At 40.2% G+C, this 26,811-nt stretch overlaps 2 protein-coding genes across 4 annotated transcripts in view; one reads left to right on the top strand and one right to left on the bottom strand.

The window, feature by feature from the left end:
- The window catches only part of HELB (DNA helicase B), a 34,903-nt gene extending 24,797 nt beyond the window's left edge, over window positions 1–10,106 (top strand). Inside the window, exons 7-13 of the mRNA XM_024208050.3 lie at window positions 830–960; window positions 2,133–2,217; window positions 4,281–4,340; window positions 7,031–7,289; window positions 8,037–8,171; window positions 8,873–9,376; window positions 9,995–10,106. Coding sequence (XP_024063818.2) covers window positions 830–960; window positions 2,133–2,217; window positions 4,281–4,340; window positions 7,031–7,289; window positions 8,037–8,171; window positions 8,873–9,376; window positions 9,995–10,084 — 1,264 coding nt within the window. The 3' untranslated portion in view covers window positions 10,085–10,106. The remainder of the gene's footprint in view (window positions 1–829; window positions 961–2,132; window positions 2,218–4,280; window positions 4,341–7,030; window positions 7,290–8,036; window positions 8,172–8,872; window positions 9,377–9,994) is intronic.
- Window positions 10,107–12,684: 2,578 nt separating this feature from the next.
- The window catches only part of GRIP1 (glutamate receptor interacting protein 1), a 511,398-nt gene continuing 497,271 nt past the window's right edge, over window positions 12,685–26,811 (bottom strand). For all 3 annotated transcript variants that reach the window (XM_024208047.3, XM_024208049.3, XM_029910842.1), the window contains 2 exons: window positions 14,949–15,095; window positions 12,685–12,939 (listed from right to left, as the gene is read on the bottom strand). In XM_024208047.3, coding sequence (XP_024063815.2) covers window positions 12,706–12,939; window positions 14,949–15,095 — 381 coding nt within the window. In that variant the 3' untranslated portion in view covers window positions 12,685–12,705. The remainder of the gene's footprint in view (window positions 12,940–14,948; window positions 15,096–26,811) is intronic.

Consider the following 26,811-nt stretch of genomic DNA (forward strand, 5'->3'; position numbering starts at 1 on the left):
GTTTCTTAATTTTTTTTTCTTAAGACTCTTAACATTTAATATTGTCATTCATTTTATTGACTTAGGCTCTGAACAAGTGAATACTTAAGCATGTGCGTAATTTTCAGCAAACAAGTAATCCTGTTGATTTCAGTGTGAATACTCATGTTCTTAAAATAAAGAACATGCCTAAGTGTTTGAAAAATTGAGGTCTTAGGGCCCTGTCATGCAAGGTGTTGAGTGTCCTTATCACCCTTTGACTTTAACAGTTCAGGGCACTCTGAAACTTTCAGGACTGGGCCCTTATAGAGAATCAAGTGCTGTAGGCAGTTATTTACAAAATTTACCACTGCCAATTATAAGAGATTGTTTTCTTCTGTAGTATTCTGAATTCCCCCAACAGGACACTATCTGGATGGTTACTAAATATCAATTGCAACATTGTAGGATTTAGAAATTAAAGAAATACTAATACGTTACTGTGATTTTTAGTTATGGTCAAAAAGCTTTTTCATTGTCTATATTGGGTAGACAATAGGTGGACCTCGGGCCAAATCCAGACAGCTGGACGCTTTTGAATGGGCCACAAAATCTTTTTATTTGCTTATTGTCATAATTGTTGTTATTTTTATATTATTTTCTCTGGAGTCTGGACCTTGACTAAAGCTTGACCAAGAAATTTGAATCTAGACAAAAAAAAATTGATTACCCTTTGTCTATATTTTATAGAAGTTAAAGGAGATATCCATAAAATTGTATAAGTAAACTTAACTATGATGCAAAAGGTTGAGATGCACAGCTAGAATGTTTTCATGTTAAACTATTTTTGTCTTTTTCTTTTGTGGTTAAGAATCTCCCAGCGAAAATTCCCAGAGTTTGACTCAGTGCTCAAAGTCTCTGATTGGAGTGAAAAGTTGACAATGCCAAGCCCCGAGAAGAAGTTTATTTATGTTGTTTTGCCTTCTGGACATGGTGCTCACTGTATGTTTGTATACTCAGTTAACAATTTGTTAATATTGCAAAAACTCTCATCTTTCCCCTTTTGCAAAGTGTAACATATTTAACTGACATAAAATCAGTTTTCAGTAAATTTGAATTAGTCAAAATTATAGAATATTAAATTAGATTTTTAGTTATTTATCTTTTGACTATGAGCTTACCCATCAGGAATTAAATGCATGTACATCAGTTTAAAAAAACCCAATAAAATGGATAAATCATTATTTAAATCAAATTACAGTAAGGGGTACCATGGCACGAGATAGTCGTGATGGGAATGGTGCAGAAGGCTCTATAGCTTAGGACCACGGTTTTCAAAAGTTTATTACTATTATCAGGTGCTAATTTGAGAGAACTTTAAATGAGGCTGGATTTCTAGAGGATAGGTACTTGAGCTGACAGCACCATGGGTTAGCTTTTTTGGGGAGCTGGTGACAAGGCCTTCAACTCTAGATTTTGCTTCCATCCTGTTGGTCAACAGTGTTGGATCAGGGGACATTGGTGTTCGTATTTTGATTTTTAGGGTCTTTTGTTTGTTAACCTTTGAAATATTTCATATATAGCAAAATACAACTGTAGTGATAACACTTTTTTTTTTTTTTAAAGACGTCGTAACCCCCCATAAATATAATATGGGGAAAGGAAAGTAATTGGCACAGTATTAATGTGTTCCAGTTTCTTAAGAAATGTATTCAGTGGACAGAACACTTGCATTTATTTTCATATGGGTTATGTTACAAAGTTTAAACTTCTAGTTTTAAGGCTTTTTTTTTCAAAATTTAATACTTAAATCCCCTAGAAACTGTCCAATCAAAGGATAACTCCAGAGGTTTTTCTTTTAATTGGGTGAAATATATTGTAGAAAGCTGTGTAGCCTAGGGGAGCAAGAGGTTTTTCCCATGTCTTTTTCAGCACCATAGTCCCCCAGATTTGAGATATGGGACATCTGCATTGCTTGCCACAATTTTTATTTTTTTATTTTATTTTTAATTTTTTTTTGTTAAATGAAGCTTCCTATTTCAGGTAACCAAAATTTAGCACACTGGGGAATTGAAGCAAATAAATAAGCAAATTCTATTTTCATACTGAATTGTATTTTTTTCTCTTAAGTTATTTATTGTTCTACACACTTAATTTTCTTTGTCCATTATTAGATTTGCAAACTGCCATACAAACTTTACTTGAAAAAGGACCTGGACTACAAGATGCCAAACAATCACAGTTCATCGCTTTCAGAAGGTAGCAGAGCATGTATGCAGACTTTGAAAGAACTCTTGCTAGCATCTTTGTTCTAAAAATGTCTAAAAATTGAGTAAAAGAGACTGGTGGTGGTATTGGCGAAAATAGGCCAGTTATCTTCTCTCTCTGGCTTAGATTTTTTTTTTTAATGTGGAATGTTGATAGCTTAGTTTTCTACTGCTAATTTATGTGGTTCCTTTTGCACTATGTACTTTGCCAGAAACTATCCACATGGGTGTTGGATGTTCATGTTCATCCTGGGGACAAGTAGCTCTCTGCTCAAGGTGCTTTGAGGACATCAAAATTTCACATGCCAGTGGTAGCAATCGAGTGATAACAAGCTGTCTTTCAGACTTGAATTGGAACAGGGTTCCTTATTCAATTTCTGACTCCCAGCTTGTACCCTTGACCAGCTTTATAATCTAATGAAGATGATTTTAGGTCTCCTAAATTCCTTATGATCTATTTTTCTTTCTTCACAATCTAGTCTCGTGTTAATCTTGTTAAGCTGTTCTAGCGCTAAGCAAATAATCATTCTCTACAAGCTTAATTGTCTCTTACCCACCCATATCTCAGCTTTTCAATTTTCCATATTACATTACAAAACATTTGTCATTTTGTAATTTTAATTTTCCAAATAATTACTAGAGTATTCATTGTACACACAAACTAATCTACACTAGGAATGCTGTTGCAAGGGGTCGTGGCCTTATTTGTCTTTTCAGCCAGATCTGTTGCTCCTAAGATTAGTTCATTGCCTGGGCACATTTCTTTAGATTGCAATTGCATTTTTACTTATTTCTAGACTGTGTTAGTATCTAAGTGGCTGGTAATTTAAAAACCCCCTCCAAACTCCAAAACCTTTTGCCTAGTGCAAATGAGACACAAAATCAATAGTTGAGAGGGGCTTTATTTCTGACTTTGCCTCAGGTTTCTTGTGTGACATTGTGCTAGTCATTTAACCTCCCAAAGTGGGATAATATCTGCCTGACTCTCACAGGAGTGCTGTGAAGCTAAATTAATTATTTGTAAAATGCTTTGAGATCCTCTACTGTAAACCATGTAATGTAAACTCAAACAATATTAAGATAAATTGTTGATTTAACATCCAGTAGGAACCAAACCTGCAGCATTAAATTGTAAAGAAAATTGATCTTATTCTGATGCTTTTCTTGGGGATGTCTATGGAAATTTGGAGTTGTAAAAACCCCAAATTCTAAAACAGTAGTAGTGATTTATGGATATTTTACCTATATTTTATTTATATTCTGAACCCAAAGTGGCTCTGAAGTTGTTTTTAATTTCTCTGGTCTGCTTTGAAGAGGATCTTGCAGAATATTTATCATCACACCTAAGTCCTGTAAATTCTAGCACACAGTTATTGATTAAGCTCCATTTAAATGTACTATTTAGCAAATCTTGTGGGAACATAATCTGCAATGACAAGTTTTTAAGAGTTCTTAAGATCTCCAAGTTTCCAGAAAAGAAACATTAAAATGCTGGACTCCTTTTAGTTCCAAAGAGTCTATGGACAGACAAGCACTAATACCTGAATATACTAATTCTTGTTTTGCTGTGCTGTCTTGGAAGCAAACCCAATTTACCTAGATATATTTTGCAAGCTGCTTGCCTTACTTCTGGAATTAAAATAAAACAAAACTGTTCTTTTGCAGCAGCATCTTTTGAACTACCTCTGAATTAAAACACTTTTCAGTAGAAGATTGTCACTGCTAAAAATCAGAGGGGTAGCCATGTTAGTCTGAATCTGTAAAAAGCAACAGAGGGTCCTGTGGCATCTTTAAGACTAACAGAAGTATTGGGAGCGTAAGCTTTCGTGGGTAAGAACCTCACTTCTTGCATCCGAAGAAGTGAGGTTCTTACCCACGAAAGCTTATGCTCCCAATACTTCTGTTAGTCTTAAAGGTGCCACAGGACCCTCTGTTGCTTTTTACTGCTAAAAATGTGTCCTCTTTCAGTTTGAACACGCTTGTTTCTAGATAAATGTTCATTATTCTTTGTACATGCCTCGTGTTGCTAAGGTTGTGCCTCTTTCTTGTTTGTAGGCAAGATTGTGATCTAATAAATGAACTCTGTTGTCAGCACTATTCAAAACATTTAACCAGGTAAGACAATGTTTTGAGTCTAAAGGTGTATAGTGTGTATACATTGCCTTTCCTCTCTTTATCCATCTTATTTTATGTTTTAAAATTGTTTCACACAAGGGGCCAAAATTCTAAATACACTACATGAAAATATTTTAAACTTTTAAAAATTGGTTTTAGATATAATGTCTTTGGTGATTGTACAATGCCTTGTTTGGCATGTCCTCTAATTGCCACCTAAACAGCCAGCAGAAATGAGCATAAAGATTCCGTGACACATCTGTAAGTTTGATGAAAACCCCTGGGTCGTGGCTATTGATCCTCTCTCTCGTTAAAAGAGGTGTTCATGTCCAAAAGCCAAAAATTTTGTGAGGAATTGCTGATCATTAAAGTTGACCTGCAAACAGTTATTTTAAAAAAATTGAGGTAGTGCTATTTTTTTTGTTGCTGTGACAGGACACGCCTATCATACTCCTGCCACTTCCACAAACGCATACCACTTTGAGACCTTCTTATTGACAACGTTAGCATATACTTTATTTACAGTGTCTCAGTCCCTCCACCAATACAGATCAGTGCATCAACACCTTTGCACTGTTTTCCAGCTTTCTGGTCTCTCTCCTGACAAGGGTTGGATTGAAGTGCCTCTACTCCGAGAACTCCCCTAGAAGGCTCCCCTAGCTGCCTCTCTCTCTCTCTCTCCCCCGCCCCCTCCCTCTTCCAACACCACCTTCCTGTGCTCTTTTAACCCCAGTTATCAGGCCCACTTGTTACCAGTGAGGCCCTCCCTGAGGAAACCTAACTGGTGCTGATAGTGACCAGAGTGCTGAAGCAAGGTCCACCTCTCAGTACTCTGTCACAGCTGCTTTATGTTTTTAAAGAGGTTCTGAAATGTGTTTTATACTTTTTTACCTTAGAAATATGAGCAATTTCAAGTGTGGTCTTCCTTGTTTTTTCTTTAGGTCTTTTTGGAGAATCTTAGAGATTCAACACCTTAACTGAAGGGGTGGGTTGCTGAATCTTTAACCTTTCTTCCAAATTTTTGCCACAAACTAAAAAAACAAAACAAAAAAACCCCACTATTTAACTTCAAAGTCAAAAAAGTAAGCTGCAAATGTTTGGGGCTTTTTAAAACTGGGCATGTGCCTTTTTTTTCTTCTTGGCTTTATGGTGTACAAAGAAGGCATTAAAGGCTTTTTAAATGTTTTTTTTTCCGCCCAGCCCCTCTGTTAGACACATCAGGAATGTCAAGTTTTTCCTTCTTTAGTTTTTCTGGAGGATGTTTCGGATGTCTGAGGGATGTTTTCAACAACAAAAGTTAAATAGTCTGACTGAAAATCCTTTTCTCTTTTAAGAACTTAGCTTTCATTCTCTACTTTTATGGTGTCAACAATTGCTAAGGTTAAGATTTTGTCCTGGTTACTTTTAGTAAAAGTCAGACAGGAAGCGAGCAATAAACAAAAATTCACTGAAGCCTGTAAACTGTCCTTGACTTGTACTAAAAACAACATGGCGGCAGGGGGGAGGGTGGAACTGACAGTCCAAGTGGTGGGTTGGCTCTGAGCCCTGCCGCTGGGGGTTTGTATGGGGAGGGGTAATCCAGCCCCCACCATAGCCACGGGAGCTGAAGCCGAACAAGTCGTGGAGGTTCGTTAAAGTCACGGAATCTGTGACTAAATCTTATCCTTACATTGCACTTGTTCTCCAGTCACCATAATCTTTTAAGAAGTGTAGGATCTACATTTTTAATGTCAAAGACTGCGGGGGGAGGGGAGTCAAAATGCTTTGACTTTTTTTACCCATAAAAACCCAAAATAGGGTGCAAACTATATATTTTTTTCCTTTGCAATTTACTTGTACTTTTAATGGCTGCCATACTTACTTACAATCATGATATGGCTTTGCAGAGCTCCTTGGGTTTCTAGATCTGCAAGGCTCTCGTGGTTTTTTGTTTGTTTGTTTTTAAAAAAGACCCATCCTTTCTATCTTCTGATTTAAAATGTGTATGTGACTTCAACTTTTGTGAAACATTTTCTTCTGGCACAGGAGTGCCAGACTCATTCTGTGCAGTGGACTGAACTCCATTTTTAATTGACTTGGGGCCAGGGTATAAATTTAAACTATAGATTAAGGGTAGTAAATAGTTTTATCTCCTGTTGGTATAAGTGAGAGAGAGGACTGCATAAATTGCTTGGGTAGATTATGATCTCTGTGTAGTAACCAAACTTCTAATTATTGTTTGTCCAGGGGGAAAATATGCTCACCTTTTAGGATGATTCCTGTTCCTGCTCATTGCCCCTCTTCCATCCCAAACTACCTGCCTATCTCCTCTCATTACTTGCCTTTCTTCTCTGTGCATTGCATTTCTCTCTTGGAGGCAAGTCCCTTCCACTCCCTTCTCTATGCCAGCTGCTAAAATGATCAGTTACAAAGTAGTCATGACTTCAGCATTAACCCTTCAGTGAGATAGTAGGAAGCAGGAGAGTTCTTACCTCTTGGAGCCATCACTTCAGATGGCCCTTCAGAAGCGAACACTGCATTTGTTTATATTTGGAAGGTTATCTTCACAATCATGAAGGCTAGCAATTTTATTTTTAAATGAAAGCTTAGTGTGCATATCTGAATTGGTCATATGAGCCACACAAATACATTGAGTGAGTTGCAAATAAATATTTGTTTTATTTCAATTTTTCCCCCCTCTCCTGATTCAGAAACCATAAAAATCGACTGGTGTTCCAATGTGATGACAAAATTTGTTCCACAAGGAATGCCTATCTCAAGGACCTTCTTCCAAAAAATAACACAGCTTGCACAAGGGAAAGTGACTCTCAGAATCCTAATCAATGTGAATGCAGATGGTGTTGTAGAAGAAAAGCCTTCTTGAGTGGACAAAAGCTACCTGGTGATCTTGGGGGCAGTGCTGAGGATGACAGACGATTGTGCAATGGAGAAATATTTTTTATAACAGATGTATGTATTATTTTGAAAGATTAATAATTAATTGTTAGGATTTACCACAAAATTGCATTAGCACCCCCGTTTTCACTTTCCTGCTAAGGCCACCATTGCTCGTGAGGGGGTTAGAGGGTGGTCCCATCCCAGAGGGGGATGAGGAGGTGGTAGGCTGGTTCTATCCTGGGAAATATGGGCATGGGGCAGTCCTCACTAATGACCAGGGCAGGGATTGGGGCTTGGCTCATTCTGTGCTCAGCTCCAGCTGCTGTTGCGGCTTCCTATCTAGTTGGTGCTGCCAACATGGGAATTAGGAGCCTTGGCCTGGCCCTGCCCAGCCTGCCCCACAGTGGCCCCTGCGGGCCTGAGGTAGATACTGCAATGCTGGCTGGAAAGGAGATATGAGAAGTCTGGGAAGGGGCAATTGGTCCCCTGCCAGTAGTAAATGAGGCCCCTGCTGGTAGGGACAGCAGTCAGAAACCAGAACTTCTGGGGACTAGTAGCAGGAGTGGAGACAAACCTGAATAAAGGACAGCACGTTATTTCCTCACAAGGTGTTTGTTTTGAAATAGGGGAGGAGTCAACTGAGACTTCTATCATCAAATATGCTTTCTTTGGATTAAGCTTATTGTGCAGTTATATTGTTATTGAAAGAACTGGGTCAGTTAATATGATTCCATAGCTACAGCCCTTAAACTGTGTACATGTTGATCTGATTTCTACTACAAACTGGTCATGAAGTCTCCTCACATGCTGGTTCTATAGGATGTAGAAGTCGATAAGTGTCGTTTATTGACCATCAGCAGCACGTATGGCTCCAAATTCACTGTGGTGTATGAGGCACTGAGGAGAGAGTGTCAAATAAGGCATGCATGGGCCAGAACTATTCACACATTTCAGGTAAGAACTGTAATTCAGCACAGTTATGTCAACCAGTAAAAAGCCTGACTGCACTGTTGCTCTGTAATTTCATGGGAAAGATTTGGTTTCAGGAGCACCCTTAAGACATAAAGTCCTTGAATATGAACTTAGGAACAACTTTGGGGTGTGAGGGAAGGAAGTGGTGTGATACTGGCTCTTTGGTTTACCCTCCCACTGGGATTAGCTGAGTAGCTTTGCAGTAAGTCTGAATGAAGGCACTGATTGATCCAATGGAAATTAACTTACTATCCAGTAACTCTTAAAAAAAATAAGTTACACAAGTTGACTAGTCTAAATCAAATTCCATGATAGACATCCAGTATTATGAAGTATTAGTTAGTCCATTTTCTGTAGCCAAGTGGGATGTGTGAATGTAGTTGACTTGTTTTGTTATTGTGGACATGGAAATTGAAACAAACTTTGAGAAACTAAAACTTTGAGAATTTAGGCAAAGAAGAGTCTCCTTCATTTATAGACTTGTACAGAATCTTGCCTTCTAGTCCAACTTTGTCTACATACTAGTATGCACCTATGTAAGTAACATAAAAAATACAGCCCAAAATTCATGACCATACTTCTGTAGTTAACTGATGGCACTTCTCTAGTAAGCCCTTGTTTCTTGTTATTTTAAATACTTTTAATTTGTTAAGAGTTCTTAAAAACCTGTGTGTGTGTTTCAGGGTTCAGAGGAAAAAACAATTGTCTATGTAGTCGGGAATGCAGGCCCACAGCACTGGCAGCATGTATACACAGCTGTGACTCGAGGATGCTGCCGGGTCTATATTGTGGCTGAAGAGACTCAACTCAGGAAAGCAGTTACTACGAAGGGCTTTCCCAGAAAAACTCGCTTACAGCAACGTTTAAGAGAGACCTTTGCAGAAATGAGTGACTCTCCAGAACAAATGTCATCTCACCTAAACGGTTGTTGGCAAAGTCAAGGGCATGATACTCAACCTGGTCCCATTTCAGTAACTGAGGATATTCCCCTCTCTTCTGTACTTGTTGAAGATGACTTCATTAAAGCAGAAGAGTCTGCAGTTCTTAATGACATACAAACTAATAATGGACAGTGGAGTACTGCTGAACTGGCCAGTGCAGGTAGTGAGACTCCCGTTAAATCAAATGGATGTAAAAGACCAGGCAGTTTTACAGATAGTTTTGAAAGTCCTTCAAAAGTTACTATGGTAAGAAGCCCTTTAAAGAGTATTTAAAATAAAACTTTTGCATAGAGCTGGTTGAGAATTCTTCAGCTAAACATTTTGGCAGAAAATACAGTTTCACCAAAACCAAAACTTTTTGTGGGAACATATCAGTTTAATTAATCTTTTGTTGGGAAAGTTTCCTCAGGTCTCATATGGAATGAATGAGAGGATGAAGCTTGTCATACAGTCTGAGTAATTAATGGTTACTGTTTAAACTAGTTATGATCTTAGAAGTAATATTTGATAAATTGTTATTGATCGCACTGGCTCTTTGACTTGCTCAAAATGCATTAATAATTGATGGCTATAAACAACAACAAAAATTGTAGGGGCTGACCTGTGCAAAAGTACAATATTAATATAAACCATGCAAACTTCTTTTATACACATTAAATTATACTAAAGATAATTAACATTTACAAAGACAGTCTCTCCTGGGGTTTGCCACTTGTATATTGTTTTTTGAAAATAATTCTAAACTACCTCTGTCATTAATGAAAATCTTTTCTTGAAAATAATCCTTGTGTTGCATAGTAACACTTTACTATATTTTAAGTGCTATTTCTAGGCCTCATCACTCTCTTCCTGTTTGTTTGACAGGTAAATAATGAAGACTCGCCCCTTGCGTCAACCAGACTTCAGAATCTGACTTTGAGGAGCCCAACTCCCAAGCAGCTTTTTGGACCTTAACAATCAAGTACATTAATTAATATGACACTTAAATATGTTATACAACTCCAAATAAGGTCTTGGAACAGAGAAATAAAGTCTGCGGGATCGGTCTTAATTTTTTAAATATGTTGCAAGTTTTTTTAGGAGCATCACTTTTAATAGGGACTTTTTATATTCAGAATTTAGCTTGTGTTTAGCAGAAGATATGGCCAACTTTTTCTTGAAGGCTAAGATGTCTGTATATTATCTTTTTAATGTAGCTGAACAAATAACTTTGAATAGACGCTTTGAGGTCCTAAAGATCAGTTGTTCAGAAGAAGGGAATTTCTTGGCCCACAGTATTTAAGCCTATATAAATTGTTGATGCAACACAAAGTATTATGGTTTGATAATGGCAGTCAGTTCATACCCATGTATTTTGACTAAAGACTTACAATGCAGATTTTTCTTCTGTACCCATATCCTCTAGGTAACTTCATGGAAGTTTGGGTGTGACAAATAAGTACTAACTAGCTATCGCCACCATACAGGATCATGAAGTTGGGTCAAATCTTGCTCTGAACAGATTGTAATGAAAAATAGGGCTCTTAAAGTGTGGTCAAGTGCTAAATGTGAATTCCTTTTAATACCCTGGCTAATTACTTGGCTTGATGCACTGGAAGTTTCCAGATAGGGAAAATGTGCAAATTTAAACTTCTGACTGACTAATATATACTGAAATTTGGATGGCTAATATTTGCCTAGCACAGTGGGGTCCTGGTTCATGACTGGGACTTCTAGGTTCTGGAATAATACTTTGCATATTTCATCATAGATTATTTAAAATCCCAATATTTGCCTAAAGAGGCTTGCATTTCTTGTCTTAGCTACACTTGTGGTAGACATACTTAAAAAATAAATTTTATTTTTTAATAAATTAAAATAAGATCGTGGAATGTGATATCTCTGCAATAGTTTGTAAATATGCTATTTTTCCTGCTGTCCAATACATGCAAATACCGTCTCGTTGTTAAGAATACTGTCTTTAAATCACTGTTTATTCCATTTTATACAGTTTTTTCCATACAAATATTTGCAAGTTTGAGTTCCCAAAATCCATACATAGACGATAAATATCATGCTATTAAAGTATTAAATTTGTACAAAAATACTTTACAGTTTAATACTTATTTGTTACAAATAAAAATACATATTTAAGTGACTCATGAACTTTCTGTTTTTACATGATTTGGGGTTAAATTTCATAGTGACTGATCTTCTGGCAGTGCTGAAACATGAATGAAACATTACGCTTGTGTGTGCAGGGCAGGTGAGCTTGTTCATATAAAGGAAAACAGTATGGGGGGGATAGTCTTCCTAAACAATTTATATTGACCCAAAACAAATCTGGTTGTAAGATAATTGATTAGATATGAAGACTCTACAATTAATATACAAATTCAGTATCTTTATATTCACCAAATAACAATAATTACCAATGACCACTTGAATACTGGAACAAATCAAAGCAGCTGCTGGTGAGCATTAAAAGCAACTGGCAGTATTTTATTGCTTCAAGAGGGGTGGGTAGGAAAGAATTTGTAAAATGTATTTACAATTCAAATTTCTAAAAACTTGTAAGGGTAAATATGAGAAGGCTGAAAACAAAGCCTTTGTAAATGGACTTCATAAATCTATTAGTAACCCTCAAGAAACTGTTTTATTAGTAAATAAAAATTTAGATTTGTATGTCCTTGTATGAATCATTCTCATTTGAATGGATTTTACATCAGTCCTCCATTGCTACTAGTAGTTGATATAATATAAACATTTCCACTTGACTGTTTTTTTAAAAAAAACCTTTAATTTGATTTAAATAACTCATTTGTTTTACTTCTATTCAGTAATCCTTCATCAGAAGTTTTCCACTACCTAAAACATCTCTGCTTGAAATGAATCTTACCGTTCCAAGACACATCCTGTCTAGTACTTCCATTGCATAGGGAATAACGAAACTTCTAATAAAATTGTAGCACAGTTGGGCAGTACACTTGACCACCACACACTGCAGCTTCCTACGTGCATCTTTGCTAAAACACTTGAACAGCACTTAGTGTGATGGCTGCACCCCTCATGCTGCAGCAGAGCAATGGTTCACAAAACACTACTCTAACAGTATTGGGGCATCATACCCCCATCTCATGATCCCCCTCACTCAGTAGCCAGCTAGCTGTATTAAAAAAACCAAAAGCCAGACACCTGTGGAAAAAGAGACTAATTCTATTTTTTCTGCTCAAAAACTAATGATGCGGTTAAGACAGGAAGGAGCAATTCAGTCTCTTTTAAAGGTCTCCCTTTCTGCTACTTCAGGAAAAAAAAATAAGGCCATTAGCCATTTTCTTTACTCAATATCATTCTGACTTCTCTGACATCAGGCTTAGTTTGGAATGGCACTACTCAGTGGCCATCACATTAAAAACCAAACTCAATTTTTAAAGTAATCCATGAAGTAACACGAGCCTTGAGAGGGATAGTCAGACCCTCTGGGCTTTTTAATGCCACATGACATCTGTGCCTCAAGTGTCACAGAAATTTGAAAAGGGGATTTAGCACCATATATTGTCTTTCATTTCGGAGTATCCCACTAAAATAACTTGTTGCTATATTGTGTTTGTAGGATCTCGTGTCTCCACACTAGCAGTATGTCCGGTTTGTTGAAGGAAGGCATTATTTTGGTCATTCCATTCCCCACCTGCTAAAGTTTGTTGATCTGAGGTCACCTTCTGAGAGGCCAGTGGGTTTCTGCTAATAACCAGTTCCAGTTTATTGCCAGATTCTGCTATGAGAGGCACAACTAGACAGCAGTCAAAATCTCTGGTACGAACATGATTTACCTGAAAGGTTTAAAGTGTTGGTTTAGTTTTATTACTGTTTTAGATTTAGAAAAGAAAGCAACATAACACAAGTATCTAAGAAACACAGATGTTCTCTAAAATATGACTAGAATATGTGAGTGGCCCTGTAGATGAAGTACACAAAATACAGAAAATGCAACAACATGGTTTAAGGAGAACAGAAAACTTTTTTCTAATCAGTATTTACCATATTGCAGTTAATGCTAGTACATATCATGTGGTCATGATTATCAAATAAACATGACTTATTTCTCACTTGCACTAAGTTCACTAATATAAATGTAACAGACTATTTCTAACATTTCAGTCCTCTTAAGCAGGTTTTCCCAGAAGTGTGTCTTATGAATAATTAAAACATTTATATTGAAAGTGGTCGGAGAGAAAAGTTTAAAAAATAATTTCCAACCCATTTTAGACTCTAGTTTCAAAATAAATGTTTGGAGTAAGTTCTGCTAATGTAGTAGTTGGTATCTGGTGAGAGCAGGGCCTGCACTGATCAGATACGTGACTGACTACTCATTTGTAGACCACATACAGCAATATCTCAAGAACAATGAGCACCACAAACTGAGGAAGAACATACCACAGGAAAGTTGGAAATTTCTGCTCAACAGTAAGCATTTGTTACTCCTGGGGGAATTCTGTGCATGTGCATAATTTATGTCCCCTGCAGAAAAATGACTTTCTCACAGGGAAGCCACCAGAGTAGTCATGCGACCCTCCCCAGCACTATGTTTCAGGTGCGCAGGGCAGCCAGCAGAGAGGTAGATCAGTGGGGGGCGGGGGCGGGATTGGGGAAGACCTGGCTGGTGGCACCTACCCTGTGCTGGGCTCAGCTGCGGACAGGACTTTGACTTCCTCTTCCCCTGCATGGCATCTGGGGCCAGGTCAGACCCACCCTCAGATTTCTCCAGCAGTTGCAGGAAGCTCTGCAAACTCTTCTCTTCCCTCCCCTCACCCCTCCCACTTCCTGCACCCATCGCTCCTCAGCTGCAGGGAGGGAACCCTGTGCAGGGACCTGCTCCCTCATCTGCCCAACCCCTGGGCATCCAGACCCCTCATACAGAGACCTTCCCAACAAGCCTCCCCCCACCCCCACACTCAGAACCCTCCCAATAAGCCCCACTCCCACAGCATCTGGTCCACCACACCCAGACCCCCACACACACCTGGTTGAGCCCCAACCACATTCACCTGGACCCCCCTGCAGAGTCCCATTATCATTGCATCCAGATCACCCCGCTCCCAGATTGCCCCACATAGAACCCTCTCAACCCACACCTAGACCCCCCACACCCATTAAGCCCCTCCACACTTGGATCCTGCCCTGCTGAGCCTGCCTGCCCACACCTGGTGTGCCTGACACAGAGGGGCAGGGCCCCGAGGTGTTTCTGGGGTGGCCCGGTCATAGCGCTGTGTCAGGGTTGGGTGCAGCCTCACCACTGAGTCTGTGTCCTGGGGTGGGGGCAACTGCAGAGTGATCTCCCACCTCTGTGCAGCCAGTGGCCTGTGCTCCCTAATGCCATGCTGGTGCCTCCACATTTATTTGACAAATAACATTTGCAGAATTCTGCAGCATTTTAAAATACTGTGCGCGCAGGAGTAATTTGTACACCACCTTGGTGTTTTGAAGTATCTGACTTCATAAAATAGTGTTATAGAAAATCTAGCTTAAATATTTTTAGAGTTTAAAATGTGTTGGTACTAACTTTTCTCATCTGGATGTCTGACTTATTTCCAGTTAATTACTATGAAGCAGGATAACTGAGATACACACTATTGTACCAATAAACACATTTAAAACGCTAAAAAGTTGCACTTATTTTCTAGAGGGTGGTATAAACAGAATATGGGTAATATGGTCATTCCAAACAAGTGACAATAAAAACATTATACTCTGTTAAACATTTTATATATAAATCCCATACAATATTTATCACATACACCTTTTACAAAGTAAACTTTATACAAAGTACGGATAGTGTTACCTGTAAAAGTCTGTCATATGGCTTCAAACCACCTAGATCCCCAGGTCCAGCTGGTCTAATGTTTTTAACATATACGCCTTTTTCCAATAAACCATCTGAGACACTGAATCCAAAGTCCTCTACGTCTGACTCCTTGTACAAAGTTACCTGTTGAAATAATTTAGAAATAACAAAAGGAAAAGATTTGCCGCATTTCTGCACTGCTGCATATTATCACAGGTTTTTCTCTCAATGTTTATTTCATACTAGAATGATCATTTCCCTATTATTTTGCATGTCTAATTTGGAATGTCATTTGTGAAGTTCTTTTTGGAAAACTGTTAGGAGAATATGAATAATGTTTTTGTATATTTCAATAATAATCCTGAATCACCTCTTGTTAATCAACTTTTTTACCCTGTCTCCTTGGACATATTTTCTAGCCTTTTTCTGTTTAGTTTCTCTGTCATCTTATTTTCTGATTGCCCAGATCATTAGATACATGAATTAGAATGCTTTGCTAATCAGTTTTTGTTATGTACTCAGCACCTTTAAGATGTAGTACTTGTGTGTGGGCTAAATAACTGTGTGCATAGCAAACAAGCAGGTTCTGCTGTGCCACTGACTTCAATATGTGGGAGGCTATACAAAAGTTTGAGTTCTCCCTGATCGAGGAGGGGAAAACAGTGGCGAGAGCCTCCTTACAGGTAGCTCCTGGATGCGGCTGATTCTGCAGCCAGATCTGTGGCCACAGTAGTGACCATGCACAGAAGCTCATAATTGCCATTGTCAGGTTTTCTCCAAGGGGTACAACAAACCCTCCAAGATCTCCCCTTTGACGGGTCCATGCTCTTTTAGGAGCAAACCAATGCTAGGCTCCATAGGTTTAAGGACTCTAAGGTGACCCTGAAATCCCAGGGGCTATATACTCTAGCAGTATCCAGGAAGAATTACAGGCCCTAACAGATTGTCTGTTACTTTGCCCAGCCAGCCAGGAACGGCCGAGGCAGAAGAACAGACATAGACCTCTTTCGCCGGCCTCAGGAGGGCTGATGCAGATCGCCTCCAGACTCCCGGGGAGCTCGAAACACTCGTTTTGATGAGATGCTCGAGGTTGACATCTCAATCCTCACAATATCGAATCCAGTTACTCCTCTTTTTTCGAACCACCTGACCCACTTCTTCAATGCCTGCACCCACATTACTTCGGACTGTTGGGTACTTAGCTCAATAGAAGTGGGATATACCCTCCAGTTTTTGTCTACCCTGCCTTACTCCCTCCCCCCCTTTTCACGAGCAACTATTGGAACAAGAGGTCCAATCCCTCCTTCAGGTGGGAGCCATAGAAGAGATTCCGCATCACTATTCCCATTACTTCCTAATCCCAAAACCCAAGGATGCTCTCAGATCTATTCTAGACCTATGTGGTCTCAACTGCTATCTCAAGAACTTAAAGTTGCACCTCAATGACTGGCTAATCAAAGGCCAATCCAGAGCTTAGGTGTAATCCAACATGCATCTCATACAATTGACCTTCTTGGCCCTAGCCCTACTGATAAACACACAGAAACCCACACTTATCTCAGTGCAGAGGACAGAGTTCATCAGTGCGGATTTTGACTCCATCCAGGCTTCCGGAAGACCGGTTTTGGGCAATTCACAGTCTTGATAAAATCCCTCCAGACTCATCCAATCACAACAGCTTGAAAATGTCTGAGTCTTCTGGGTCACATAGCATCATGCACTTACACAGTTTAACACCTGAGACTGCGTCTCAGACCTCTCCAAATCTGGCTGGACACAGTACGTTCACCTTTGCGACATCATCTGGATTGGTGTTCACCATCCCTGCTCAAGTCCTCAGTTCACTGACTTAGTCGCTGAACCACCGCGTGGTCTGTGCGAGAATGCCCTGTTCACAGCCCCCAACCATCGATGTCTCTGACGTGTCAGCACTGGGCTGGAGAGCCCACTTAGGGTCCTTCAGGATTCAAGGCCTATGGTCCCCAGAGGAGCTCTCTCTTCATATCAATGTCAGAGGACTCGGGGCAGTCCATCCTCTTAGGCCTCTCGGTAGAGAGCCCTCTCCTGCTGCCGGAACACTCGGACCTGATCTCCTGCAACCATGATTGGTACTACACCCGAACCTCAGCTCTCTTCATTTGACAGCCTGTAAGCTCCGTAGATGGATCTTGAGGAGCAAGCGTGCTTGGAGCAAGTCTGTAGAGTCCTGCTAGGCATTAGAAAACCTCCACCAGGACCACTTACATTGCAAAATGGAAACGATTCTCCATCTGGTCCTCCCAATACGGAGTTCTGCCCAAGCAATCCTCATTGCAATGCATATTGGAGTATCTTTTGCTTCTGAAATAATAGGATTTGGTTGTGTCTTCAGTCACCTAGCAGCCATTTCAGCATTTCATCCCCGGGTCGCCAACCGGTCTGTCTTTTTGCACAACATGGTTAACTATTTTCTTAAATGCTGGAGAGATTATACCACCAGGTAAGAGAGTTGATTCCACTCTGGGACCTAAATCTCAAATTGTCAAAGCTTACCGGTCCCCTGTTGGAGCCACTGGCAATGTGCTCATTAGTGCACCTCTCCTGGAAAGCGGCTGCCTCAGTAGCCATCACCTCAGCCAGAAGGGTTTTGGAGATCTGTGCCCTCACATCGGAACCCCCATATATGATCTTCTTTGAGGATACAGTGCAGTCAAGCAGTCTTTCTGCCAGCTGCATGCGAACAGAGAGGAACAGTGCCTACACTCCGTGGATGTTAGATGTGCCCTGGCATTCTACATACAGAGAACCAAACTGTTTTGCAGATCAACCCAGCTCCTTCCTGTCTCCACCAAGAGGATTTCACCCTGGATTACATCATGCATTCATGCGTGTTACGAGCTGGCCGGCGTTGCACCTCCAGCTAACCTGACCACTCATTCCACAAGATCGCAGGCCTCCTTGGCCACCTTCCTAGCTCAAGTCCCTATTCAGTACATCTACAGGGCAGTAACCTGGTCTTTGGTGCACAGATTCTCGATGCACTATGCCATCACACAGCAGGCCAGAGACTATGCCAATTTCAGCAACACAGTCTTGCAGTCAGCTTGTTCTTGAATTCCAAACCCACTGGTTCCATAATTTTGAATTTCATAGATTTTAAGGCCAGAAGAGGGACTATTAGATCTTCTAGTCTGATCGGTATAACGTGGGCCATAGAATTCCATGCAACTACCCTGCATTGAGCCCAATAACTTGTTTGACTAAAGCACCTCTTCGTGAAAGGCATCTAGTCTTGATTTGAAGGCTTCAAGAGATGGAGAATCCACCACTTCCTTTGGTAGTTTTGTTCCAAGCATTAATCATCCTCCTGGTTAAAAAATTTGTTCCTTTTTTCCAATTTGAATTTTTTCTGGCTTTAATTTCCAGCCATTGGTTCTTAGTATGCCTTTCTGTAGTTCAGCGACTCCCACAATTCTGTGATAGTATGATGCAAGAGCCAAAAAATGCCACCACAGAAATACCAAGGTCAAGACGGCAGTGGCAACATTAGCAAAAGGTACACTAATACCATTGGAATGGATTTTCTTTCCCAAGGATACATCCAACAGAAGGGATTTTGAAGCTTCCTTGGCTACTCTCCGGGCATCCCCAGCAGTGACCTGGCTGGATGACCTAACAGCCCTAGACAAGAACTATCCTGACTTCAGAGAACTGGATCAGACTGCAAAAACAGAGATGGCAGCACCATCTCTTAAGAGCTCACTATGACAACAGGCTGTGCTCTGGCCTGATGAATCAGGAGACTATTTTTTTGGACCTGGTATTGGAACCTCCACTGCATCTTCCAGTGAGAAAGGGCATCCTTCACCAACGTCCCATCCTCCATTCAGACCCTGGCAGTATCTAGCTGGCAGCTTGGCTGTTGAGAGGGAAGTGCTAATTGCCCTTGGATTCTGCTGACCTCCAGAAGAACTTTAATGCTAAAGGCTTATTCTTCCATCTGGGAACAGTACAGTTCATATCAAGAAAACAGAAACCCCAAGGACACTGGTATCACAGCTATGCAGGACAGTATGGAAAAGGGACTTCAGCCCAGCACTATATAGCCCATAAGGTGTCAACCATAAGCACTGTTTTGCACCCAGGGTCCTTGGTCTCATTAGCTGACAGTCCTCAAGTTTGAAGATTTCTCAGAGCAGCTAGATTTGCAGTCAGACCAAATTTTCCTAAGTGGGGCCTGCCACTTGTGCTAAAAGCCCTAACTGCCCACCCTTTGCTTCAGTGACAACACTCGCACCATTCTACCCATCCATTAAAACCTGCTTTTTGGTCACTCTCATGTCTACTAGCTGAGTCTTGGAGTTAGCCGTTCTATCTATCCAGGAACCACGGTGTTTTTCAATGACAAGATGGTTCTAAGGGTGCTAGGATCTCTTACCAAAGGTGAATTGATCTTTCCATGCTTCATAGGGAGCAGTGCTTTCATCATTCTGTCCAAATCCACAGCACCCTACTGAAAAGCTGTGAGATAATCTGGACGTAGGCAGAGCACTAAAGATATACCTCAAGCACACTGAATTGATCCATCATCTTATTTGTGTTCTTTGACCCAAAGTGCCAAGGTCTTCAGGTACCCACACTATCCCTGGCAGATAGATTAAATTATGCTTTCTGGAGGCATCAGGCGAACCTAGTCCTGAAGAAAGCAGAGCACACTCTACAAGATCCCTGGGAAGATCATGTGCAGAAAAATCTTGTACTTTGACTGAGGAAGTCTGTAGGGCATCAATATGGTCCTCCATCAACACATTTATTAAATATTATAAGGTGGACTTTCTGTCCTCTGCAGAGGCCTTCTTTGCAAGGAAAGTAGTGCATGTGGTGATCAAAGAAAACACAAAAACAACAACAAAAACCAAACTTGTGCCATTCATGAATTTACTTAGGAGGCAAGATTTCTCTATTTCAGTCTGTTTCTTTATCTGTCCCTATTTAATGTTTACTGCTTGCAGCTTCCCCTATGAAGGATTGGAAAATATGCCTTATAGAGATAGAAGTCACTGCTTAAACTGAAGGTTAATCTGTTTATTTTATCAAAGAGAAGGTTAAGGGGTGACTTGATCCCAGTCTGTAAGTACGTACATTGGCAACAGAAATTTAATAGAAGGCTCTTCAATCTCGCCAACAGAGGTATAACACGAACCAATGACTAGAAGGTGAAGCTAGACAAACTCACTAGAAATAAGGTGCACGTTTTTAACAATGAGGGTGATTAATCATTGGAGCAATTTACCAAGGGTTGTGGTGAAGTCTCCATCCCTGGACACTTTTAAATCAAGATTGGATTTTTTTAAGAAGGGATGCTTCAGTTCAAACACAGGTCTTGGACTTGAAGCAGGCATTAATCCTGGGAAGTTCTATGGGTCTGGGGTATGCAGAGGTTTGGCAGGATTCAATTTAAATCAATAGATGTTGGTAAATGTCAATTTCAGCTGACACTGAAAGTGATGGGGGGGAAAATCCATCGATAACAGTCTGAACAAGAGCAGCCTCCCACTCCCACCCCATGCACCTGTAGACATCAGGTGTCACTGATCCTACAGCAGCACAGGAAGCCCTCTGCAGTCCTGCTGTCACAGCCCCACTCATTCACCACCTGAGAGTGCCAGTTCTCTGCTCTGCCTTGCCAGGCTTGCACCCTTCCCCACAACTTGCACCTGCTGGGATGAGGTGTCACCGGCCCTGCAGAGAGCCTTCTGCAGCCCCACTTGTTTGTTCACCAGCCAAGAGTGAGGGGCCATCCCCAGGCAGGAGCTGTTTAGCAGCGGAGTGGCCTTCCCCATGGCAGGGGGATCATTCTCCTTGCAGTCCTGGCTGGGGGTCTCTGCTCCATCAGGCCAAGACAACAGCCTCGTTTGCACCTAGTTGGCTTGGGCCCCCTCAGCTATGCAGTTCGCAGGCCAGTTAGTCTATCACACATAACTTACAGTTTGTTATTAAGATTATTGTGACTAATCATATTCAAAGACTTTGTGCATTGCTTTTGGAATGGCTCTTCTGGAGGGAAGGCGGAGAAGGGGGCATGGCCTGCATGGGCTGTGGTGCAATGCTGCACTGCCTCTGAGTAGCCCAACAGTATTGTTGGAGATGCTGGGCTGCAGAAAGAAAATTATCGGGTAAGAAATTCCTCATTTTCCACTAGGTTAAAGAGCCCTTTAGTACCTGACATTTTCTTCCTATGCAGGTTCTTCTACACCACAATCAAACTTTAGCTGGCTATAAGGATTCATTTTCATGTACTACAAGTTGTTTTGAGACTTTGGCAGGGATTCTGCTGCTATGAGACATATTCTTTCACACTGCAGGCTCTTGCTGACTCCATCTAACTTCTCTAGTGACCTCAGGATCTACAGAACATAAGGGCTTTGCTTTTTTGCACCGAAGGCTGTTTCTTGTTGTGTCAATATCTTTATATTCTTAACTCTTATTTTAATAGAAGTTTAAAAAATAGAGGAAAGAGAATGAGTTTCTCTAAAGAACAAAGTGGCAATATTACAACTATTGACTTGGTGGTCATTAAGTTGTTGAAAGCTACCTGCAGAATATTGCCTTTCTTTTGTTATTTGGGTTATAGGATTTTTTCGCCCTGAGATATTGGGAATTGGGAATATCTGAAAAATTCCCAGAAAAGATCTGCTGTCTGAAATCTTTTGCTTTGTATTTAAGATTCATTATGGGCAAAACCTTTTTCACTCAGGTAGCTCAGTTGTAGCTTGCTTACTTGTCACTAAACTGGCTTATCTGAAAGGTGCGCTATTGTTGATAATGAATATATCACCTAAACTATTTTGTATTGTTTTAGGGAGTAATTTTGATCATAACTGTTTGGAAGTTTTGGCCTTGGTGGAAGATTCATTAGACTTTTAAAATTGCATCAGTAGATCAAGAAAACAAAATCTGAGATGGAAACTTAGGAAATATTATATAGGAAATTAAATATTCACAAATTTTAAGTAGAAACGTATGAAGTCGTGAGTCTTTAAAGAAGCATCTGTTTCTATTTTTTCGCCCTGAGCTCTGGGAAAACGTCTGGATTTTAATTTTTTACATCTAGAGCAGATTGAGTCAGCCATTCAAATTTCTCAACTTGCTTGTAATTTTAGGCAGATTGAAAAATTACCTGATGATTGTTAAATTCTTTTGCTGTCAAAGGGATTAGAATAGAGTTGTGTGAAACTTTTTTTAAAAGAGTCCCCTGCGGTTTATAGAAAACTGAATCCACATACTTATCTAGTCAATCAAGGGATTAATTATACTTGGGTGCTGATGTAGCAATACATTATCCAGCTTAATTAAAAGTTGTTTATTACCATCTAAATTTTTTTTTAAAAGAGCTGGAATGATAGTGTTTAGATTCTGATGTGGTTTTCTCATTTAATTTTAATCAATTGCTTAAGAGAACCTCATTGCATGAAAACAATAATACAATGTTAGTTGTGTATAATTGATAATGAGGTTTACATTAAGATTTATTTTACGACCTTGATCTTTTTTACATACTCACAAGCTGAGGACAGAGGTTGTTCTTGTGACCTTATTCAGAACCTTGCAGGGTGAGGCCCTGACTCGGCTGGTCCGTAGGAACTATCGCAATATATATGTTAAATAATAATTCTTCTTAACCTGGTGTTTTCTTTTTCCTGACTTAACAGTGACAAGACCACATATGCATGGCTAAGCAGTAGCATTAAAACAAATGCCTGTCATACCCATTCGGGCTTCCACTCTAAATAGTTTTAGCCACTCCACTTCATGGTCCTCCTCCATCTGCATCATAACTGGATTAGGGTTTTTTTGCATGTGTGTTATAGCAGTGGGCTTTTTCATCAGTACAGTACTACATTATTATTTTACAAGTGAAAGTGAATTGACTAAGCCCTGTTCTACACTGGGGTGGGGGGATCGATCTAAGTTATGCAACTTCAGCTACGTCAACAATGTAGCTGAAGTCGACGTACTTAGATCGACTTACTGTGGTGTCTTCACCGCGGTGAGTCGACTGCTGCCGTCGACTCTGCCTGCGCCTCTCGCGGCCCTGGAGTACAGGAGTCGACGGGAGAGGGCTCGGGGGTCGATTTATCGCATCTAGACTAGATGCGATAAATTGATCGCTGCCTGCCGGTCCGGCGGGTAGTGTAGACATACCCTAAGAGTCCAGTTCTATTAGCATCATTACCATCACAAAATGGCAAACCCAATGCATGAGACCTCTGTCTGCTAATCCTGTTTTGGATTGAAGTTAAGATGTGAGCCCTGATCTACAAGGCATAAATGCCCTGATTCAACAAGGTAGATGGACATGGCCCTTTATGGCTCTGATTCAGCAAGGTACTTAGAATGTGAGTAGTCCCATTAAACTCAATGCAAATATTCTTGTGCTTAAGTTAAGCACGTGCTAGGCACCTTGATGGATCACAGACTTAATGGGCTGTGTCTAAGCTCCCTCAAAGACTGCCTATCCAATCACAATTTTCCAAAACAGATATGGTTCCCCAAGTGTATGCAGCTGGCCCAGATTCAGACTCTTGCCTGCAGTGGGTAGAGCATTTTCAGTGGTAAGATTCTTGCTGTAGAATACTTAGAAGGCTTTTCTCTGCCACAGCTTGTTCAGATCCAAATACAAGAACCACCTTTTTACCTCCCCCCAGTAACATCAACCCACAATTAGAGTTGGTGAAAGATAAAGAGAAAACAAACACACGTACATATTAGGGGCGGGGGGTATGAAAATATTGCCAGTTAGGGAACACTCAGTGCCATCTTTAATTATTGCCTAGGTAGCATCGGGGTGGAAAAGCTCAATATGGCTCATTCCTCCAGATCCTGATTCTTATGTCTTCCATCTAATTGTAGACATTTCTCCATTCATAGATCTCCTGCTCTGTTCCTAGCTTACTTGGCATGCTAACTCCTGGATCAGCTTCAGTTCCTTTTTGTTGAAGGAAATGAACCATCAGGGAGACTATGAACCTTATTTACTTTGACTTGAAAAACTCCAACTACAGCCTTATGTAAATACACAAGGCAAAGATTGTTGTTCTATTTTCTCTTTTAACATTCTTCCATTGAACACTTAATAAGTACAGCTTAGTTCAGGACTGACTTGTACTCTCCCTCCCTCCTCTTTATTCGTAAGTGACAGTGGGAGAAAAAAAGTAGAGCAATACTTAAACTCCCATCAAAACAAAAGCAACACTGTTGAGACTATAACAAAGGTTTTTTTCTAGTAATGTTTTGTTTTATTGCACTGCTGCATAGCAAAGCCAATAAATATCAACAGTGAAAGCCACTGGTTCTGTGTGGAGAATCATTCCTATAATTCTTCTATTTACGCTCATCATGGTTTGATTAATATATATGGGCAGGAATAGTGAATTTAATTTTGCTACCTAGCACACAATATTCTGTATGTGTCTCACGACCGCGTTTTTCAAGCCCCAAAGAGAAAAACTCTCCCTGGGGAATTTGCATCTTCTGTTGCAATCCAGAACTTTGAGATAATATATCTCAAATTTTAAAATAACCACTTGGCTGCCTTTTTCCTTTTGTTACCTCATGGCACTTTACATTAGGTTCTTGGGCCAAAGGATTTTATCATTAAAAATATAAATGGCCTCCTCCCTTTTTTAAACTGGCTAGTAGTGCCACAAACTTCTGACACACAGCAAGTATTGCCTACAAAAACACCTGTTGCTACAGAGTATTCATGTCAGACATTTTTATGCCAGATGCTATTTTGTGCTGGAATCCAACACTTTTGGCTATTGTGCTACCTTCCAATCATTTGGTGTTCCTTCCGCCCTCCGCCCCCTTTAAAAGCTGAGAATGTTTCTAGTATATTTTTCTCTCAATGGTATAAATAAAAAGTGATCAGTACCTAGGATCACTGAACTAATGGGTACAATCACGGCAGAAAGAGAAAACAGCAGGTTCATTGCTACGTCAGATGAAATACATGGAACCAGATTAAGAGAATTGAGAAAATGATTTACAAAGACAAGTGTGACAAAATAAAAAAAGGATAGCACACGATGTGAAGACTAAGGCTTTGAGTGGGCCCCGTTGACTTGGGTGGACTAGATTGCAGGATTCGGTCCTTGGAAGTTTTTACAAAAATACAAGATAAACATTTGAGGAGGGGGATTGACTTGTAAATTTTGAGAGGGGGTGGGGTGAGGAAATCTTGACAGAAGATGTAGATAGTACTAGGAAACTCAACAACTTTATTTCTGGGCAGAGTGGAAAAACATTCAGTTATTCTATCTCCATTCAGAAAATGTAACAGTTATAGCAATAAAAAAATAATAGAAAAAATAGCAGCTGACGGGAGAGAAGGATGAAGGACAGGGACTTAGAGGTAGCAAATGGAATTAAACACCCAATAGCAGAAATCTGACTCAGCAGCATGATGAAACAAATTCATCGTTGAAAAGGAGGAAAAGCAGGTTTTTATTCCCTACAGAAGAAAACAGCCTTTTTGCTTGATGGGAAAAGACTTTAAGGACCCCTTCAATGTACCTTTATTCTCTGTCTCACATTAACTGGACAGATGAAAATTCTTGAAGACTGTGCTTTTTACAAGTCCACCAATCATTTCACATCAAACTGAGAATCAAATGATTTCTGGAATGAGCATGTACTAAGCTGACTGATCCCACTGATTGATTACAGTGGCAATTAACTCCTCTTCCAAATAACAGATCCACTTGCAGCTGCTATCTGGGAACATTTAATTCGGTACATGGTAGGGCTGTGAGAGACATGAAGGTTCAGTACAGGAATAGAAATCTGCAGGACTGTGTGCAGAGATTAGACACAAATCAAGATGTGCAAATTCTCTCTGAGGTTTGAGGCTGATGGCTTTTAACCTCTCATGAGGAATTCCTCCATAAACTGGCTCCTTCCTTCAAGGGAGACCCCTCCCTCCTTACCTTAGATGTCTCCTGAGGGAAGGAATTATCCCAAAGTTTGATGGGGAAGGGGGAATGCAGGAGAGTCACTGGATTCCCACCAAAGTTTCACAAACTTCTGAAAACACTGGTTGCAGTTCTTAGACGCATCATACTTAAGGTTCAATAGAGCAGACTTGAAGTTCATTATGAATATTTTGCATAGCTTTACCGAAGACTGCCTTCAGCTGTACAGTCACCTTTCTGCCACAGGGTATGTCTATCAATGCCTGTCCCCAGGAAATGAAAAGCTACCCTGTTTTATATAAACCACATTTCCTAGACTTTTGCAAACTTAACACCATTAATTTGGGCTTGAATGGGGACTGGGAGTGGCTGGCTCACTACAAAAGCAATTTTCCCTCTCTTGGTATTGACACCTCCTCATCAATTACTGGGAGTAGACCACATCCACCTTGACTGAATTGGCCTTGTCAACATTGGTTCTCTGCTTGTAAGGTAACTCCTTTCTCTTCAGGTGCCAGTATATTTAGGCCTGTATCTGTAATTTTCACTCCATGCATCTGAAGAAGTGGGTTTTTTACCCACAAAAGCTTATGCCCAAAATAAATCTGTTAGTCTTTAAGGTGCCACTGGACTCCTTGTTGTTTTTGTGGATACAGGTCTGTCGCATCTTACGCGCATTTAACATGCACGATTTCAGCTTTACGCGGTCGGCAAAACAAAAACAAAAAACAAAAAAAAAGAGAAAAATAACAATTTTAATACTGTACCTGTAGTGCGGGCGATTCCGCCCGCCGTTACACTCAATGTAATTTTGACTATACGTGATTTTTGCTTTACACGCTGACTGCAGAACGTAACCCCAGCGTAAGATGCGACAGACCTGTACAGACTAACGCCTCTGACAC

Source organism: Terrapene carolina, unplaced genomic scaffold (genome assembly GCF_002925995.2).
Source record: "Terrapene carolina triunguis isolate 2854851 unplaced genomic scaffold, T_m_triunguis-2.0 Scaffold68, whole genome shotgun sequence".
NCBI lineage: Eukaryota > Metazoa > Chordata > Testudines > Emydidae > Terrapene > Terrapene triunguis.